We start from the raw sequence: 17,743 nt of genomic DNA, 5'->3' as shown, positions 1-17,743 counted from the left end.
AAGGCAGCAGACAGAATGGAACAGAAACATGTACAGGAAGGACAAGTTTGGCTAGAATGTAGAAGGCATGAATGAGAATAATTTGCAAATAGATTTGGAAAGACAGACTAGAGTCAAGTTATGAAAAGATTAAACAGAAGAGTTTGTGTTTTATGCTAAAGGCAACAGGTAGGCACTGAAGAATCTTAAGCAGGGAAGTGATGTGGTCCAGCCTGTGTTTTAGCTGTGTGGAAGCCTGACTAGAGATCGGAGAGACTAGATACAGGAAGAATAATTAAGAGGCTATTGCAATAGTCCCAAGCAAGAGGTAATGAAGACTTTAACTAGGGTGGTTTGGGTATGAGTAGAAAGAAGGGGATAGATTTGAAAAATGTGAAGAGATGGAATGAACAAGACTTGGCAATCAATTGAATATGGGTGGTGAGATGGTGATAAAACTGGATGACTAGCAGAACCTTTAACACAAACAGGGAAGTCAGAGTCAATGATTATCCCCAAAATTATGACCATGGGAAAATGGATGAATGCTGATGCAGTGAACAGAAACAGTGAGGTCAGTAAGGTCACAAAGCAGGATGAAGGGAAAACATAATGAACTCTTCTTGGTACATAATAATAGATGATATTAACATAGTGTTTTATAGGTTACAAAGAGTTTAATAAATATTACCTCACTCAAACCTTATAACAACCCAATGAAGTAGATAAATAAATTATTGTATCCATTTTACTGACAAGGAAACTGAGACTTAAAGACAAGAATAATTCCCTCAAATTCAGAGTTAATTCAGTGGCAGAGCTAGAATTTGAACTCAAATCTTCCTACTTCAAACCTCAATGTCTCTCCTTCCACTTTACCTGTAAGTTTCAATTACTATTATATTACAGGCAGCTTGAGGATGTGGATCTAGAGCTTAAAAGAAGGCAGGCCTAAATACCTGCTTGATATCTGCACAGAGTTAAAATTTTGCTTGGGACTAAGTCTATCATTGGAATGCCTACATTTGAGGAACAAGAAGAGGATACAGGAACCAGGAAGGAAGCAGAGAATCAGAGGAGTGATTGAAAAGGCAGAAGGAAAACCAGAAAACTCTTGTGTGTATGAAACCACTAGAGAAAAAAGTATCCTAAGAAAGGGGTGATTAACATAACCAAAAGCTGCAGAAAGGTCAAGAAGGATGAAGAATGAAAAAAGACCCCTGGATTCCTTTGTTAGGTTGTCATTAGTGACCTGACAGAGCAGTTTCCTTTCTGACCTTTTCAAACAGTTCATTTTACTCTCCCATCACAAACTCTTAGTCTCAGGAAAATTGACTGAATGAGCTCCCCAAACTCAACACTCCATCTCCCACCTGCATGGCTTTGCATATACGAAGAAGACCCTCCTCCAGTCTTGCCTCTCAGAATCCTTAGCTTTCCCCAAGGCTCAGGAAGACACTACTTCTTTCATGATGCCTAAAGAAGGCATCATGAAGCCTTTCCTGATGCCTGAAGTGTTAGTCTCTCTCTTGTCCAATTACTGTGTATTACTTGCCTATGTACATATTTTATCTCTGGTACAATGTAAGCTACTCAAAGACAGGAACTGTTTTCATTCTTGTCTTTTCATCCCTAGTGTACTAACAAGGTCCCCTACAAATAGTAAGTACTTAATAAATGTAGGCTGAATGAATTCCCCAACATTTATGGATAAATGGAACATGTCTATATTTGAATATATAATGAAGAATGACCAGAGATACATGGTAAAGTCCCTACACAATCTGCTCTTTTGAAACACCAAGACACAAGAAATTCATTGTAACCAAGTTTTCTTTCAAATTAAAATGACTTTCTAGAAGGAGAGGAAAATGGTCAGTTGCCAGTCTATCTTGTGGATCACACAGCCCTACAAAAAAGATCCATGACTACTCAAAAAACACTTCTAACAATCCACAAGAGAAAAAACAAATAGATGAAAAAAATCCTGTTTATACGAAGAGCACTTATTCTTAACCAGGGGTCTCCAGACAAGGAGTCTGTGACCTTGGATGGGAAAAAAGAATTACATCTTTCTTTTTCACTAACCCTGAACTGAAATTTAGCAATACTTTCAATTATTTAAAACCATCATTCTGAGGAGTCTGTTGGCTTCACCAGACTGCCAAGGGGGGTTTAATGACTCAAAAAAGGTTAAGAATCTATGGATTAGACATGCTACTGAATGTCAATCTATATTTTGAACAAACAGCAAAAGGACAATGAGTTGAGAGTCTAGAATTAGAAAGGAAGTAGGGAACAAAGCTGACTTGCATTTCGGAAACTGTTTGGTAATATCAATGATCCCAAGCTCCTCACAGACACAAAAACTCATTTACTTATTCTTTTTTTTTTTTTTTGGTTAGGCAATGGGGTTAAGTGTTTTGCCCAGAGTCACACAGTTAGTAAGTGTTAAGTGTCCACGGTGCAGCCTGGAGAGGAATGAGACAGGGCTACCCTGGGTGTCCTCCTTAAATAGAGGTTCTAAGAGGAATCATCTAATCAGAGGGAGAGGCTGCAGGGATTGGATGGTACTTCCAATGTGTGAAATTCCAGGGCTAGAGTGATTTTCCAGGATGAAAAGGTTTCTCATGACGGAGAAAATCTGCAATACAGTTTGGAGACAAATGAAGTGATAGGGAGGCAACAGAAAGATGGATGATAAACATAAATAGGCTGTAGTATGATATCAAAGGTAACTGAGATATCCAGGAAACATTTAATTAGAAAAAGAGGTGGATCTTCATGTAGATAGACTAGAAATAAGTAATAAATATACAATCCTAATGTGCCTTTGGTACCCACAGAATGCCAAAAGATCTAGAGGAAGACTCACAGATGTCCTATAGAAGGATTTAGGGGAGGACAGACAGAAGTTACACAAGATGGAGAAAGTGTGGTGGATAGGATTCACACCACTGATGGGAATACTCACATTAATGAACTCATGAATCCACTGAAGTACCCATCTCATCCTCTCCCCATCCCATTAGATTATAAACTATGTTCTGCACATATCCTTAATAAATGTTTGTCAGATGAAAGTTGGATAAATGAATGAAGAAGTATTTATTAAGTGTATACTACGTGCCAGGCACTAAGCTAAATCCTAGGGATACACACACACACACACACACACACACACACACACACACAGATGTGGGACACTCCCTGCTTTCAAGAAGTTTACATGCTACTAGGGGTGAACAGCATATATAAGGTAGCCAGGGAAGAGTATTCTGGTCTGGGAAGTCACAGGGATACAGAGTAGAGCCATAGGGGCAGTTAAGCAACACACCCTTTCCAAAAGTAATGGGTATATTGATTTGATTACAGTTTCCAGAGAAAAAGATAGAAGGTGAGGGATAGGGATGGGTGGTAGATGAAGGTGAAGAAGCCTGGTCCCATAGCAGGAGTTTAGAGATAAATGACATATGTTACATCTAACTGGTATATTAGTTAGAATTATAATGAAGAGATGCCTGAGTTTAACTTAAAAAAAAAAAAACACCAACTTTCCTATATCATAGACACTCAGAATTGGTAAGTGTCATGGAGTGTACCCTATCAAAATAAATACTAGAAATAAGAAATTATTCAAAAGCTCAATAGTCAGTACTAAAAGCTCAAATGCATAACAGACTGGCACACCCAGTCAGAAGACCTAGTCAGAAGATAGTATATGGTGCAGGGAGAGCACTAAATTTGGAGTTAATAGGGATTAAATCCCCAGTTCTTCTACTTAATTCCTATATGTTTTCCCCATCTCAATATCCATCCTCTTCCCTCCACTCACATAATCACCAGCCCAGTTCAGGCCAGCAGCACCTCTCACCTAAACTATTCCAAAATCTTCCTAATTGGTCTCTCTATCTCAAATATCCCCTTTATCTACCCTTCACACAATTACCAAACTGATTTGCCTAAAGTGCAAATCTGGCCATGTTCTCCCCTACTTAGCTCCCTATTACCTCCAGGATCAAATATAAACACCTCTCTTCAATATTTAAGGACCGTCACATGACTGAGCCTTAACTCACATTTCCAAATTTATGGCATACTACCTTCCCTCCATAAATATTGTGGTCCAGTCAAACTGACCTTACTGATCATCCTATACCATCTTCCATCTCTGTCTTTGCACAGGCTGTCCTCCATGACTGTAATCTACTTCCTTCTCCCCTCCATTTCTCAGAAACATTTGTTTCCTTTAAGGTTCAGCATAAGCACCACTTTCTCCAAAGGGCCTTTCCTGATTCTCCACCTCTCACTCCCAGTGGCTAGTTCTTCCTCTCACAATCAAATTTTATTTATTTTGCATATACCTTACACATATATATTGTTTCCTCTGCATCTTCAGTACCTAGAATCTGGCACCTTGGCACACTGCAGCTGCTCAGGAAAGGAACAATCTCTTAACCTGATAACTGTAGTAACCTGATAACTATAAAAAGGTCCCTTCCAACTCTAAAAGTCCTGTGTCTCCAGCTAACATTGAGCTAAGTCTCTAAAACTTGCAGGGCCCAGTTTCTTCATCTGGAAAGTAAGGCTTTAAATTAGAGGCTTCTTAAGGTTTGAGTTGAAAGATTAACATTAAATGTTCCACGTTTTATCTTCTGCTATATATCTGGCGTAGAGAAAAAAAGTTGATTTCTGAACCCTGTTGACATATCTGTAGTTTTGCCATAATTCCAGAATTTATCTACTGTTTTTCAACAACTTTTTTGTCTCTTCTGAAGACAAGAACCCCTAACTGGGGCTCTGTAACTTTTGTATTACACCTACCTTTATTTTTAAGCATTTTGTTTTTAATCTTATTTTTACATTACACCTAACTTTAAGAAGTACTTGTTACAAGAACATAGAAAAATTTCCAGAATTAACTACATATTAATTTCTAACAAAATAAGTCTTGAGAAACTATATTTCTGTTATACTAAGCCTCATGACTGTTTCATGAACAAGACTTTTCACCTCTCAACTCCGGGTATTTCTCAGCCTGTCCCCTATGCCTGGAACGTTCTCCCTCCTATGCTCTGACAACTGAAGCCTTTAAGTCCCAACTAAAGTCCCACCTTCTACAGGAAACCTTCCCCAACCCCTCTTAATTTCAGTGCCTTCTCTCTGTTAATTATTTCCAACTTATCCTTTATATAGCTTGTTTTAACTAAAAATGTCAGATCTTCATGGAAGGTAGGCAAGCAGGAAATAAGCATTTATTAAGTACCAAATATGTGCTAAACATTTTTACAAATATCTTATGTGAGCCTCACAACAAGTGAGGTAGCTGCTATTATTATTATTCCCATTTAAAAGCTCAGGAAACTGGCAGATAGAGGTTAAATGATTAGCCAGGATCACACAGCTAGCAAGTGTCTGAGGTTAGATTTGAATACAGATCTTTCTGGCTCCAGGCCCAGTGCTCTATCCACTAGAACACCTAAACTGCCACTGCAGGAATAGTGAATTTCGAAACACTTCTGACTGATAAATCTGTATTACATTTCTGTAATGGAAATTTACCAGGGTAAAAAGCAGAAGAGTTGTTTCTCTCAAAAAGGTATTTTTCCCTCAGGGAGAGTAGCTATTTATATTACTATGCATCACTTTGAAAATAGTTATAATCATAAGTATTTTTTAATGCTTTTGGTATGCTATAATTGTCAACATAAAACCCTGCTCACAAGTTGGAAGTCTTTAAGTCTGAAATTAAATGACATTCTTACTCAGCGGTGGCAAGCTTATTTACAGCTGGATTATTCATTAGTTTAATTGATACTTAAAAGCCAGGCAAATAACATTTTTGTACACTTACTCTCCTGGGTTTCTGCATTTCTCTGTGTTTAACAAGCTTCTACTGCCTGAAGCAGTTATGGTTAGAAGAGTACAGCATATTCTCCTGGATTTATTCTTTTAGTGAAATTTTCCTTAACTGACAAAAACATGTATTAAAATACTACTGGTAAATAGACAAGCAGTAATACAGGAGGACAATAATTTTGGTATCCGACACTGCATAATATGTGTGCTGAAGTCAAAAGTACTTTACAGAATCCTGGATTTTCTGATGAAAAAAGTACCTTGACTAGAGTCAGGAAGTCCTGAGTTCAAATCCAGACTCATATACTAGCTATCTGAGCTTGGGCAAATCACTTAACTTCTGCTTGCCTCAGGTTCAACTGTAAAATGGGAATAACAGTACCTATCTCCCAGGGTTGTTGCATGGTTCAGATGAAAGTAATCTTTGTAAAGTGCTTAGCACAGTACCTGGCACATAGATGGTACTATATAAAGGTTAATTATTATTAAATTCCACAACCTCTCTATATTTTGCTACAATTAAAGAGTTGAAATTTTTCACATACCTCATACGTATTATGAATCATCACAAAGTTTTATCCTCCTTTAAGAGACTCAAGTGACTGGTGTGGAGTCACAAAGTTCCTTAAAAGGAACACAAGCCTTCCAGGATTTGTTGCCTCCTCTAGCAACAACAATAACAATGAATAATTGGCATGTATATTAGTTCTTTATGGTTATAAACTATACTATCATATTTGATTTCATGACCACTTTGGGAGATAGATAACCACTATTCTATTCAAATTGTCACTTTGTCAACTTAATTGGAATTTAACTATTGAGGAATTAAATTATAAATTAAACCCCAAAGCTACAGAGACTCTCTAGATGTTTATCTTATCTAGAAAGGAATTGGGAAAACTAGAATCTTTCGAAGTTTCTAATGGAACAAATCTTAACTCCATCATTATAAGGATGACTTTGAAAACTAAAAGGTATTTTCTGAGAACTTTTCAGTATAATTGTAAATTCAAAACATAACTATTAAACAAGCAATACTGTGTTTCCATTTTGAGAGGAAAATTATATCTACATACCAGTAACAATGATGATGAATGCATATTTCAACTATGGCAGAGTTGCCTACTGCTAGCGTCAAGGACCATAGGATGGGACATAAGGATAGAAAGGATTATAAGATGTGAGAGAGCAAAGATAAAATGCAACCAACAAGCTTTATTTAGCAAATGGTTCTGCCCTCTTCCATTAAATCTTTCAAAGATTTCAACAAAACAACAACATAAACTGCTTTAAGATTCATCTTAAATTACTAGTAAATGATTTAGATGTCCAAAATGCAAGAAACAAGGAGATGATCCACAAGTAGTATAAGCAACTCATAAATAACTGAGAATTGATTGCACCGTGTTCCCTCATCTTTTCTCTTCCTTCCTCTAAAAATAAGGGAGACAATGTCTCTCTCATCAATCTGTCACTCTCTTCCCAATGGCTCCAAAAGGAGCCACTGTTCTTTCCTTCTATCTCCATATTTTCCATTATTTTCTTTACTATCTCTTTGTATACTTTTATGTCTATCCATCTTCTTACCTTACCTCCTCCGACAGTACTCATAAAACATGTAAAATCTTGTGTCTGTTTTAAACAGCAATTACACAAAGGCAAGGAAAATATTTTCTTTGATTTACCTCAATATTGTAATATCTACTAGTATCAAATATAAATTTGATAATCATGGACCCCTGCTGCTATTTTTTATTTTGAAGTCTGCTAGAAAGTGTAGAAGTACTTGGCAAAAAAGTTTTCCTAAACTAGCAGGAACTACAAAACTGTTGAATTCAATTATACCTGTTAAACAGCTTTTACAAAATGTTTTTTTTATCAGCAACTTGCACAAAAGTTAGAATCACTCTCTCATCAGTTATTTGTACATGTGATATCTTTAGATTGATACTATCTGTGTGATCTTAGGCAAGTCACTGAACCTCTCTGGGCCTCAGTTTCCTCATGTATAAAATGAAGAGGTTGAACTAGATGGCCTCTGAGGTTCCTTTCAGCCCCAAATAAATGATCCTATCAATAACAAAATTCTACAAACAAAGTCAATTGCAAAGTGTACCTAGAATAGACTATGCTGTCCACCTTTTTATAGATGAGCACTGACCCAGTGACTCTAGGACTAGGTTTATAACATGAGGAAGTTATAGACAAGAACAACAAAAATATTTGTAGCACCACTATTTATAACAACTAAGACAAACTATGTGCTCAGCAACTGGGGAATGACTGTACAAATTGTGGTATATGATTTTTATGGAATGCCATGATGCCATAACATTCAACAAATTATAAAGACAAAGAAATATGAGAAAATTTGTAAGAAGTGATGTAAAGAAAGCAGAGTCAAAGAACAATATATATACTATATAAATTATCATATTAAAAGGCAACAAAACTCAGGTCAAATACAATGGAGAAAGACCATACTAACTTGCTCCAAAGTTAAAGCATAGAACACTTTTTGTGGTAGCAAAGTTCTGTGAAATAGGTGTCCATCAATCGGGGAACCATTAAACCAACAGATTTTTTTTTTTAAATGTAATAGAAGACAAGGAATATGAAGAATTCAGAGACACAATGGAAGATGCTGACTGAAATAAGCAGAACCAGAATAACAACATATACGCTGAAAATAATGTAAATGGAAAGACAAAAATGAATATAGTGATAATTATAATGGCCCAGGATTTAAGAAAATGCACCTTAATTAATCAATAAGCATTAATTAAACATCTACTATATCCCAGGAGATATTCTAAGCAGTAGGGATACAAATATAAAAATGAAACAATCCCTGTCCTCAAGGAGATGACATGCTATTGAGAATGCTGACATGTACAAACATTAAGGTTGTTAAAAATACATTCAAAATAAATGCAAGAAAATTTGCAAGGTGGAAAGGTACTAAGAGCTGAGAGAATTAGGAAAGGCTTTATTCAAGAGTGTGCATTTTAGCAGAGGATTCTAGAGATTTTAAAGAGAAGTGTTAAGAAGGCAATGAATTCCACACTTTGGGAACAGGTTATATTGCAAAGGCACAGACACAGGAGACAGGACAGAGTGTCTTGTTTGAGGAATAGCAAGAAGAATTTGGTTAAACTGAAGATTGTGTGAAGGTGAATAATGTATTACAAGGGTAGAAATGTGGGATGGAGCCAAGGTGAAGGTTTTAAATATCAAACATAGGAATTTGTATCTTATCCTACAAATAACACAAGAGTTGTTGAAGTTTATTGAGCAGGAAAGTGATACATGGACAGACCTATGCTTGGAGAGAGGAGAGTTGGAAGGCAAAGATCAATAATTGACTGAGGAAATAGTTCAAGCAAGATATGATGAGGGTTTGAGGGTAGGATGCAAACTATGTGAGGAGAGCTGGAATCAACAAGATTTGGTAACTATGGCATCATGGTAGAGTAGAAAGCATGCTGGATTTTAAGTCAAAGGACCTGGGTTCAAAACCCATGTCTGTCACTTGGATGTATGACTTCATTTAACTTCTCTAGGTCTCCATTTCCTCATTTGTAAAGTGAGGGGTGGACTAGATGGCCTGTAAGGTTGCTCCCAGCTCTGAATCTATTACTCTATGATGGGGTGGATAAGACTGAGGAGTCAAAGATGACTCCAAAGCTACAATCCTGGGTGACTAGAGGGGAGACTGAAAGAAAGGTCAATTTAGGGGTAAAGTTGAGTTCCATTCTAGAGAAGTTGATTTGGAGATAACTTTGGAACATCCAGTTCAAAATACCCAATCTATAGTTGGTAATGTGGGACTAGAACTTAGGAGAAACTAGGTTTAGAAGATACATAGATCTGGGAATCAGCTCCCTCCCTTAACTGCACAGCTGGGAGACCAGGGGTGTGAAATACTATATATATGGTGATATATTTTTCCCCTCTTCTTTTTTCATCCTTGTTATGAGGGGAGGCTCCTTGGGTGGGGAGGGAGAGATATTTAGATTAATGTAAAAACAAAAGGTTATATTTTTAAAATTAAAAAACAAAGTTAAACACAAATGCAATTGAGTGACTCAACAATTCTGGAAAATGTGAAACTATGCCAGAAAAGTTACTGTTTCTGTTCTCTGGTGCAGATTTTACTACTGCTCCTATAGCTTAAGAAGATTACTCACAGCAAAAAAAGACCAATATGTACAAAAATATTCATAGCGGCATTAATTGTAATGACTGAAAATAAAATGTGCTTAACAACTAAGGAATGGCTGAACAAACTAGAGTATATTAACATGATGAAATATTATTACACTAAAAAGCCTGGAAAATATAACGAATTCAGAGAAACATGGAAAGACTTATGTTAAGTGACAGAGAGGAAATGCTTCATCAAAAGAACAATATCTACAATGACTCCAACAATGTAAATAAAGTCACCAATGAGAGACAAAAATACTCTGGTCAAATACGGCAATATGATTTCTCAAAGTTAAAGGGCACATTACTCCTTTTTCTTAACAATCAATATACACTGGGAGAAGGGACATGGGAAAGTTAAGGTACATAGCCTTTCTTTTAACAAAGGGTAAATTACAAATGTGTAAGATTAAAAATGTACTAATAGTGGCAATCACTTTTCTGCTGCTTTGTTCAACTCTTCTCTTAGAAAAAAAAATTGTTGGTAATTTGTTGTGTACGCTCTGAAAAATGAAACTTAGGGTGTGGTTCAACTAAGTGTTTCTCCTCCACAATGTATACATACTACCTAATATTGTATATAATGTAGGAACTAAACCACTATCATATATTTTATGTCCTAGTTAACTTAAAAGTCAACCTTATATTCTCCAAGTTAATGTCTCCTCTCTTTAAGCCTATCTACTGTCTCTTCCATAGCCTTATGCACCACACTTAAATAGGTAAAGTACATGAAGCATGCCTGATTAATCAAGACATGACAGATTTTATATATTTAATAAATACTTGTCAACTACAGCTTCCTCCTTTTAATCTATTCTGTACACAAAACTGGTAGAATTACATGTTCCTCAATTGTCATTTTGTTCCTATAACTGCCTTTCCTCTCCTCTCAAAGGCTCTCACAGGTTCTTCATTACCTTCAATAAACTTAAACCTCTCAATTTGATCTTCAAAGATATTCAACAATTAGCACTCAGCTTTATCTTGCCTTATTATCTTCCTAACTATTCATTCAAGCTAAGTAAACATGCATGCCATCTCCTCTGTGACTTTTATTCACATCTTTCCTCCTCCCTGGATAATCTTCCCCTACCCTTCCAAATTACTTTCTTTCCCTCCTTCAAAACACTGTTCAAGAATTACTTTCTTGAATTAATTCCAGATTAATCTCAATTAGCTCTGAATACATCAGCAACATTCCCCAAAACAGAACAAGTGAAAACCGGTTATAAACCAGTTAAATATTAAAACTGATTATAAAAATGTTTAGCTCCTGACCCCCACAAGACCTCAGCTTCCTGATCTATAATAAGTGGGAACTAGACCAGATAATCCCTCAGATCCCTGTTAGCTCCATCTCCCAACTGCAGAAATTTTTACATGCCTAGAATGTTCTCCCTCTTCATTTCTGTCCCTCAATTACCTGCCTTCCATTAAGTCCCAGCTAACATCCCACCTTCCAAGGAAATCCTTTCCTGATCTTTCTTAATTCTAGTGCCTTTCCCTGTAAATAGCAAGTTTGTACACAGTTGATTGCATGTTGCTTCCACCTCCAAGGCAGCTAAGTGGCACAGTGGATAGAGTGCTGAGCCTGGAGTCAGGAAGAGATGAGTTCAAATTCAGCCTCAGACACTTAGTAGATACGTGACTCTGGGTAAGTCCTTTACCTGCCTGCCTCAAGTTTCCTCAACTGCAAAATGGGGATAATAACATCACCTACCTTCCAGGGTTATTTTAGAATCAAATGAGATAATATTTGTAAAGTGCTTGCCACAGAGTAGGTGCTATATAAATGTTCCTAAATCTTCCTTCCACCTTCCTGCATTAGATTGTGAGCCCCTCAATCACAGGGGCTGTCTTTTAACTTTCTTTGTATTCCCAGCACTTAGCTCAGTTTCTGACACACAGTAGGCACTAAATAAATTTTGACTAGCTTTAAAATTCTAAAAATTTCACTCCCTCTTTCAACAATTTTTTTTAGAGAACAGATTTTTTTATATAAATACTATATCCTTGACTTTGTGTCTCCTCATAGTATTTATTATTCTGCATACATTAGGATCTTGATAAATGCTGACTTAATCAGGCTGCTTCTTTTAATTCAGAATTAAGGAATCAGGAAGGATAGTTTCAGCAGACATCCAAGATAATGGAAAACATTTCAAACTAAATCTACGTTAAATTATGTTCACAAAATCATGTAAAGTATACCTGGTTCCGCTTTGTCTTTAGCTATTTAAGTAGATATTTTTGCCACTTCATTAAAATCACACAAAAATAATTCTACAGGTTTCAGTGTTCTGCAAGCTCAATCCTGATCAATAATATGACCTGGCAGCCAAAAAAGCTAATGCAATCTTATATTGAATGAATTAAGAGAAGTATAGCATCCAAAACAAGGAGTGTTAGAGTCCCGCTACTTTCTGCCCTAGTAATATTATTTGGTTCTCAGCACCACAAATTGAAGTAGTGTGGTTCTAGAGATGCACAGCTGGAAAAAAGAGAAGCAGGGTGAAGATGACACACATGATAGCCATCTTCAAGTTTGTGAAGGGTTGTCATGTAGAGAAAGGATTTTTACTTGTTTTGCTTGTCTCCAGAAGTTCTGTAGAAGTTAAAAGGAGTGTTACAGAAGCAGACTAGATTCTGATATAAGGAAAAGCTTTTAGAACAATTAGAGCTATCCCAAAGTGTAGTGTGTTACCTTAGAAAATAAGTTTCTCCTCATCAGAGGTTTCCAAATAAAGACTGGATGTTGTAGAGGGTTTCCTGAAGATATATGAGATGTACTGGAGGGCCTCTGAGATCCCACATCTGAGATTCTGTAACTCCCTGCTTTCTGTTACTATTGGTAATTCAAGAATTTGACAGTCTTAAAATGTCCTGCCCTATGATATTACAAAAAATTTTCTGATGTATTTGTGCATACATAAAACAATTATATCCACTAAAAAGAATTACTGCACATGGAGTTGGACCAACAAATTAGACAACAGCAATTTGAACCTCTCCATAGGTGAGGAATTAATAGGAAAGAGAAAATTTCAGGAAAAAATCAGAAAGAAATGTTTTCAGGTTTTTTTTTCTTTAAAAGGATGAATAGGGCTGATCTTCCTTTAAATGATCAATACTTGAAAGTCCTCTAAACCACAAGTACTAGTTATCAATGCATGTTACAGGTTAAAGAATATTCTAAATACCATATGGTCTTCTCAAGCAGACAAGAAGTATTATATAAGATATGGTACATAATTATATCTTGTACTCTTGAAAGTTTTGCCCTTACCCACTTCATCCTTTTGGTTAATAGTAATTTAGGAAATCCGTAGTTTATTAACTTTTTGTTCAATTCTTTAAAAAAGTTATTAAAATATAAAATAAATATAAAAATAAATGTGTTTATAAAATTTATATTTTATATAAACATATATAAAATATATATATTCAAGTTATTCATTAATAAGCACCTGTGCTAAGCACTAGCGATACAAAGAGAGGCAAAAACAATCCTGTTTTCAAAGGAGGTCACAGCTTAATCAAGAAGATGATATTCAAATGATTATGTGTAAACAAGAATCAGGCAGGAGAAATTAGTGATAATATATCAGAGGGGAGGTACTAGCATTAAGGACCAGAAAGACTTCTTACAGAAGGTGGGATTTTAACTGGGACATAAAGGAAGTTAGGCAAGCAAGGAGGTAGAGATGAAGAGGGAGAGAATTCCAGGCCTGGAGCGCAGCCAGTGAAAATGCATTAAGGGGGCAGCTAGGTGGCGCAGTGGATAGAGCACCGACCCTGGAGTTAGGAGGACCTGAGTTCAAATCGGACCTCAGATACATAACACTCACTAGCTGTGTGACTCTGGGCAAGTCACTTCACCCCAATTACTTCACAAAAAGAAAGAAAGAAAATGCATTAAGTCAGGAGAGATGGAGTGTCATGTTCAAAGAACAGTAAGAAGATCAGTATCACTGAACTATAAATTACGTGGAAGAGGATAAAGTATAAGAAGAATGCAAAGGTAAGAAGGTGCCAGGTCATGAAGGGCTTTAAATAGCAAACAAAGAATATATTTTACCTTGAAGGTAACAGGAAAGCACTGTAATTTTCTGACTACAGGGGTGGCATGGTCAGACCTTCGCTTTAAGATCACTTTGATAGCTAAGTAGTCGATGGACTAGAATAGGGAGAGATATGAGACAGGAAGACTAACAGAAACCTATTGCGATAGTTCAGGCATGAGATGGTGAGGGCCTGAACCAGAGTGGTGGCGATGTCAGAGGAGAGAAGAGGTTGTTTAGGACGGGGTTGTGAAAAAGAATCTACAGATTTGGCAACAAGTTTCCCCTATATATATGGGGGAAAGGAGATAAGAGAGTGAGGAGTTGAGGATGACACCTAATTTCCAAGTCTGTGTGACTGGGAGGATAGTGATGCCGTCAAATATAACAGGGAAGCGAGAAGGAGAGGCAGGTTTGAGTGAAAGGATCAGTTCAGTTTTGGACATGTTAAGTTTATGATATTTGCAGGACATCCAATTCAAAGACACCCAATAGACAGGTACAAGAAGAAGACTGGATGTCAGGAGAGAAATTAGGGCTAGATAAACAGATTTGAGAATCATCTGTACAGAGAGGTTAATGGAATTCAATATCAAATTATTCGTTTTAGGCAATGTACTATTTGGTAATACTGGTTATGGATCTCAAATATATTATAAATTTAAATAATTATAATCACATTCATTTAAGTGCTTTCCAATTTACAAAGAGTTTTCTTTACATAACCCCATGAATTAGGTAGCTTAAGTATTATTCCCATGTTATAGACAAAGTAAAAAAAAAAAAAACTTAAGTTAAATGACTTACCAAAGTCATACATATAGCTAGTTAAAGTTCCAGCAGAGACCTCCAACCCAAGTTTTCTGACTCCAATCCAGTGCACTTTCTAAACTCACTACCTCACACTACTCCAAATACACACGTGCAAAAACTATAACCACTCAGATCAGTTCATGCAGTATACATTTATCTTACACTTCTACAAGCAGACTTCCTCAATTTTTTTAATACAAATAGTCATCTTTTTAAAGTATTCTATTGATGGGCTAACAACTGTTTTCCTATATGAAAGACAAAGATTCTTGCTTTCTAAGTGATTTTAGCTGACTAATTTAGTTGAAAGGAGAAACAGTTTCAGTTTGACTATCAATGTTACCATACTGTGTAGCAAAAACTTACTTATCAGCAATAAAACACCTGTTCTAAAAGAAGTTTTGAAAGATATTTTCACTTCAGAATAGAATACTAAATGAAGGAATTAATCATTTCAGTATATCATTTTGGTCAAGAATGATACTTCAAAAGAAAAAGACTTCTTTAAAACTAGGCATGATATGTTTCCTCTTACAAATGTCCAAAAATGACACAGTAAAAAGACATCTTATAAATGTTGAAAAAGAAACAAAACTAATAGTATCATTTAGGCCTAAAGTTTTGTATCATTCTCACAGCCTCATCTCAACTAATTTTATTTCATTTCAAAAGCTTAATCCCTTTAAGTATGAACAACATTCTGTATGTATACACTATATAAGATTTAAATGGTTAAAGGGGAGCTAACATAGTGGAAAGTATGCTGATCACCTAAGTTCAAATCCTGGCTCTAATTACTTTATCTCACTAGGCCTAAACTTCCTCAGCATTCAAATGAGGGGTTTGACCCAGCTATTCCAACTCTCAACCTAACTCTCAACCTATGATCCTATACAGTTTTAATTCTTTCTTGGGGTAAAAAGGATGTGTGGAATGAAAGACCTGTGACTCTACCAATGCAAATCAGCAACTGCTCGGTAACTTACAGACTTAATGGGACACTAAGTGTTCAAGATCACACAACCAGTATGTATTAAACGTGGGATTTGGACTTGGGTGTTCTTGAATAGATAGGGGTTAGAACCTCTATCCATTAGACTGCTGGCAATATTTTCAGTAATGTCTGCCATGCAGACACCTGGGAAGGTAGTAAAATGTATCAATCTCATCTTGCTATCTGAACTACTTTAGGCTCTATCAGAAACATTGGCGGAAAAGAATCTGAAGCTTTGTTATAGAATGAAGCTTGGGAATTCTCTGGATTTTAATTATCCAAAATATTCTTGTTCCTCCATTACCATAATCAATAACTATTTAAGAAGTTTAATTAGCATTTTTTCTTAAAAAAAAAACTACAACTGCAATAAAGTCAGAGAATTTCAAGAATACCTAGGTTTATAACAACTTAAATTTTCACATAAATTTTGGTCTTTTGGGAAGAGAATACTAGCTTATAAATTGCCTTTTCACAACCTAACAGCTAGGTTTTACAATACTTCTGGGGGAAGAAAAATTTAAGAACAGCAACAGTTGTTCAAAGTTCTATAAACTAATTGAATTCTGAAAGGAAGAGTCCAAGTTAAAGAAACACTAAGGAATAAAGATTTTGAGCTTAGTAACCAAACCATAGCTCCGCCTTTTCTGATCCCTATAGTTAATTCAATATTTGCAGTACTTCAAAGTTTTAATGAAAATAGAATTTCTGTCCATAGCTGGCAGAGGGATGTCAAAGTGAGATCCATCTCAGTTACTTTCGTAAACATGCTGCTTTCCTGTATATGGCTGAACTGTACTTCCCAACCCTGCAAACAATAACTGCAGGAAAACACACACAGAGACTCAGAAACGGGAGACAGAAGTGATTTTTTTCAAAGAACAATCTTTGTCTAATATTAAGGGCTCAGAGCAGGGGCGCGACAGGAATGAAGAAGGCAAAAGGAGATCTGGGTGAAGGAAAGGGATGGGGGGGTGTCTCGTTGCACTGAAACTGAAATATTAACATTTCAACTTTTTAGAACCTTTTTTTTTTTTTTTTTTTTTGGTGAATAGGCCCAGAGGGCAAAGCAGTGGGCAATGTAGTGACCTAGCCGAGATGGGGGCGGGGTGGGCAGGGGGTAAGCCGAGCAGGCAATGGGGGGGGGGCTGCACAGGGGGTAAGCAGGGGCTGGCCCGGAGGTGGGGGTGGGGGAGCTCTGCTAGTGGGGGGGCGCTGGGCCCACGCCCTCGGTGCTGCTCCCCGGAGATCAGTGTGTGCCCAGGGCAGTCCTGCTGAGGGGCCCACCCCCACCCCCCGCCAGGCCTGCGGCGCTTTGTCCCCCCCAGCCCGGGGCGCGACCTTGCCCGATGACAGCGGGAGAAGACCCGAGAGGCCGGGGCTCCTTCCTCCCTCCGTCGGTTCTGCCGGAGCCGGAGCCGGAGCCGGAGCCGGGTCCCCCTCCGCGCCGAGCCCGGGCTCCGGACGCTCCCCGTCGCCGCGGCTCCCGCCTCGAAACGTCGACGCTGAACCCGACCGACCGGCTCCTCTCCCTCTTTCCCTCCCAGGACGCCGCCAGCCCCTTCTCCTACCCAGAAACTCTCGACGAAATGCGCCATGACCATCGTGCCGCCGCCGCCGCCGCCGCTCGGGCTCTTGTGTCCGCTCCCGGCCACCCCCGCTCGCCTCCGCTGTGTAAACACCAGCCCGGCCCCCAGCGGCACCCCCACCCTCCTCCGCCTCAGCCGCCGCCGTCGCCGCCTCTGTCCCCGGGGCCTGCCTGGGCGCCTCCAAGGCGCATGCGCCTCCTAGCGGCCATCGCGGCCTCTGCAAGGCAGCTCAC

At 37.8% G+C, this 17,743-nt stretch overlaps 1 protein-coding gene across 1 annotated transcript in view; it reads right to left on the bottom strand.

Moving 5' to 3' along the window:
• The window catches only part of FCHO2 (FCH domain only 2), a 151,567-nt gene that overhangs the window by 133,783 nt on the left and 41 nt on the right, over positions 1 to 17,743 (bottom strand). The window contains exon 2 of the mRNA XM_027864185.1: positions 17,493 to 17,688. Coding sequence (XP_027719986.1) covers positions 17,493 to 17,688 — 196 coding nt within the window. The remainder of the gene's footprint in view (positions 1 to 17,492; positions 17,689 to 17,743) is intronic.

The sequence above is a fragment of the Vombatus ursinus genome, unplaced genomic scaffold, assembly GCF_900497805.2.
Source record: "Vombatus ursinus unplaced genomic scaffold, bare-nosed wombat genome assembly UNPS02014774.1, whole genome shotgun sequence".
NCBI classification, from domain to species: Eukaryota; Metazoa; Chordata; class Mammalia; order Diprotodontia; family Vombatidae; genus Vombatus; species Vombatus ursinus.
Note: the sequence above shows the minus strand (reverse complement) of the source record. Positions and strands in the feature narration are given on the sequence as shown.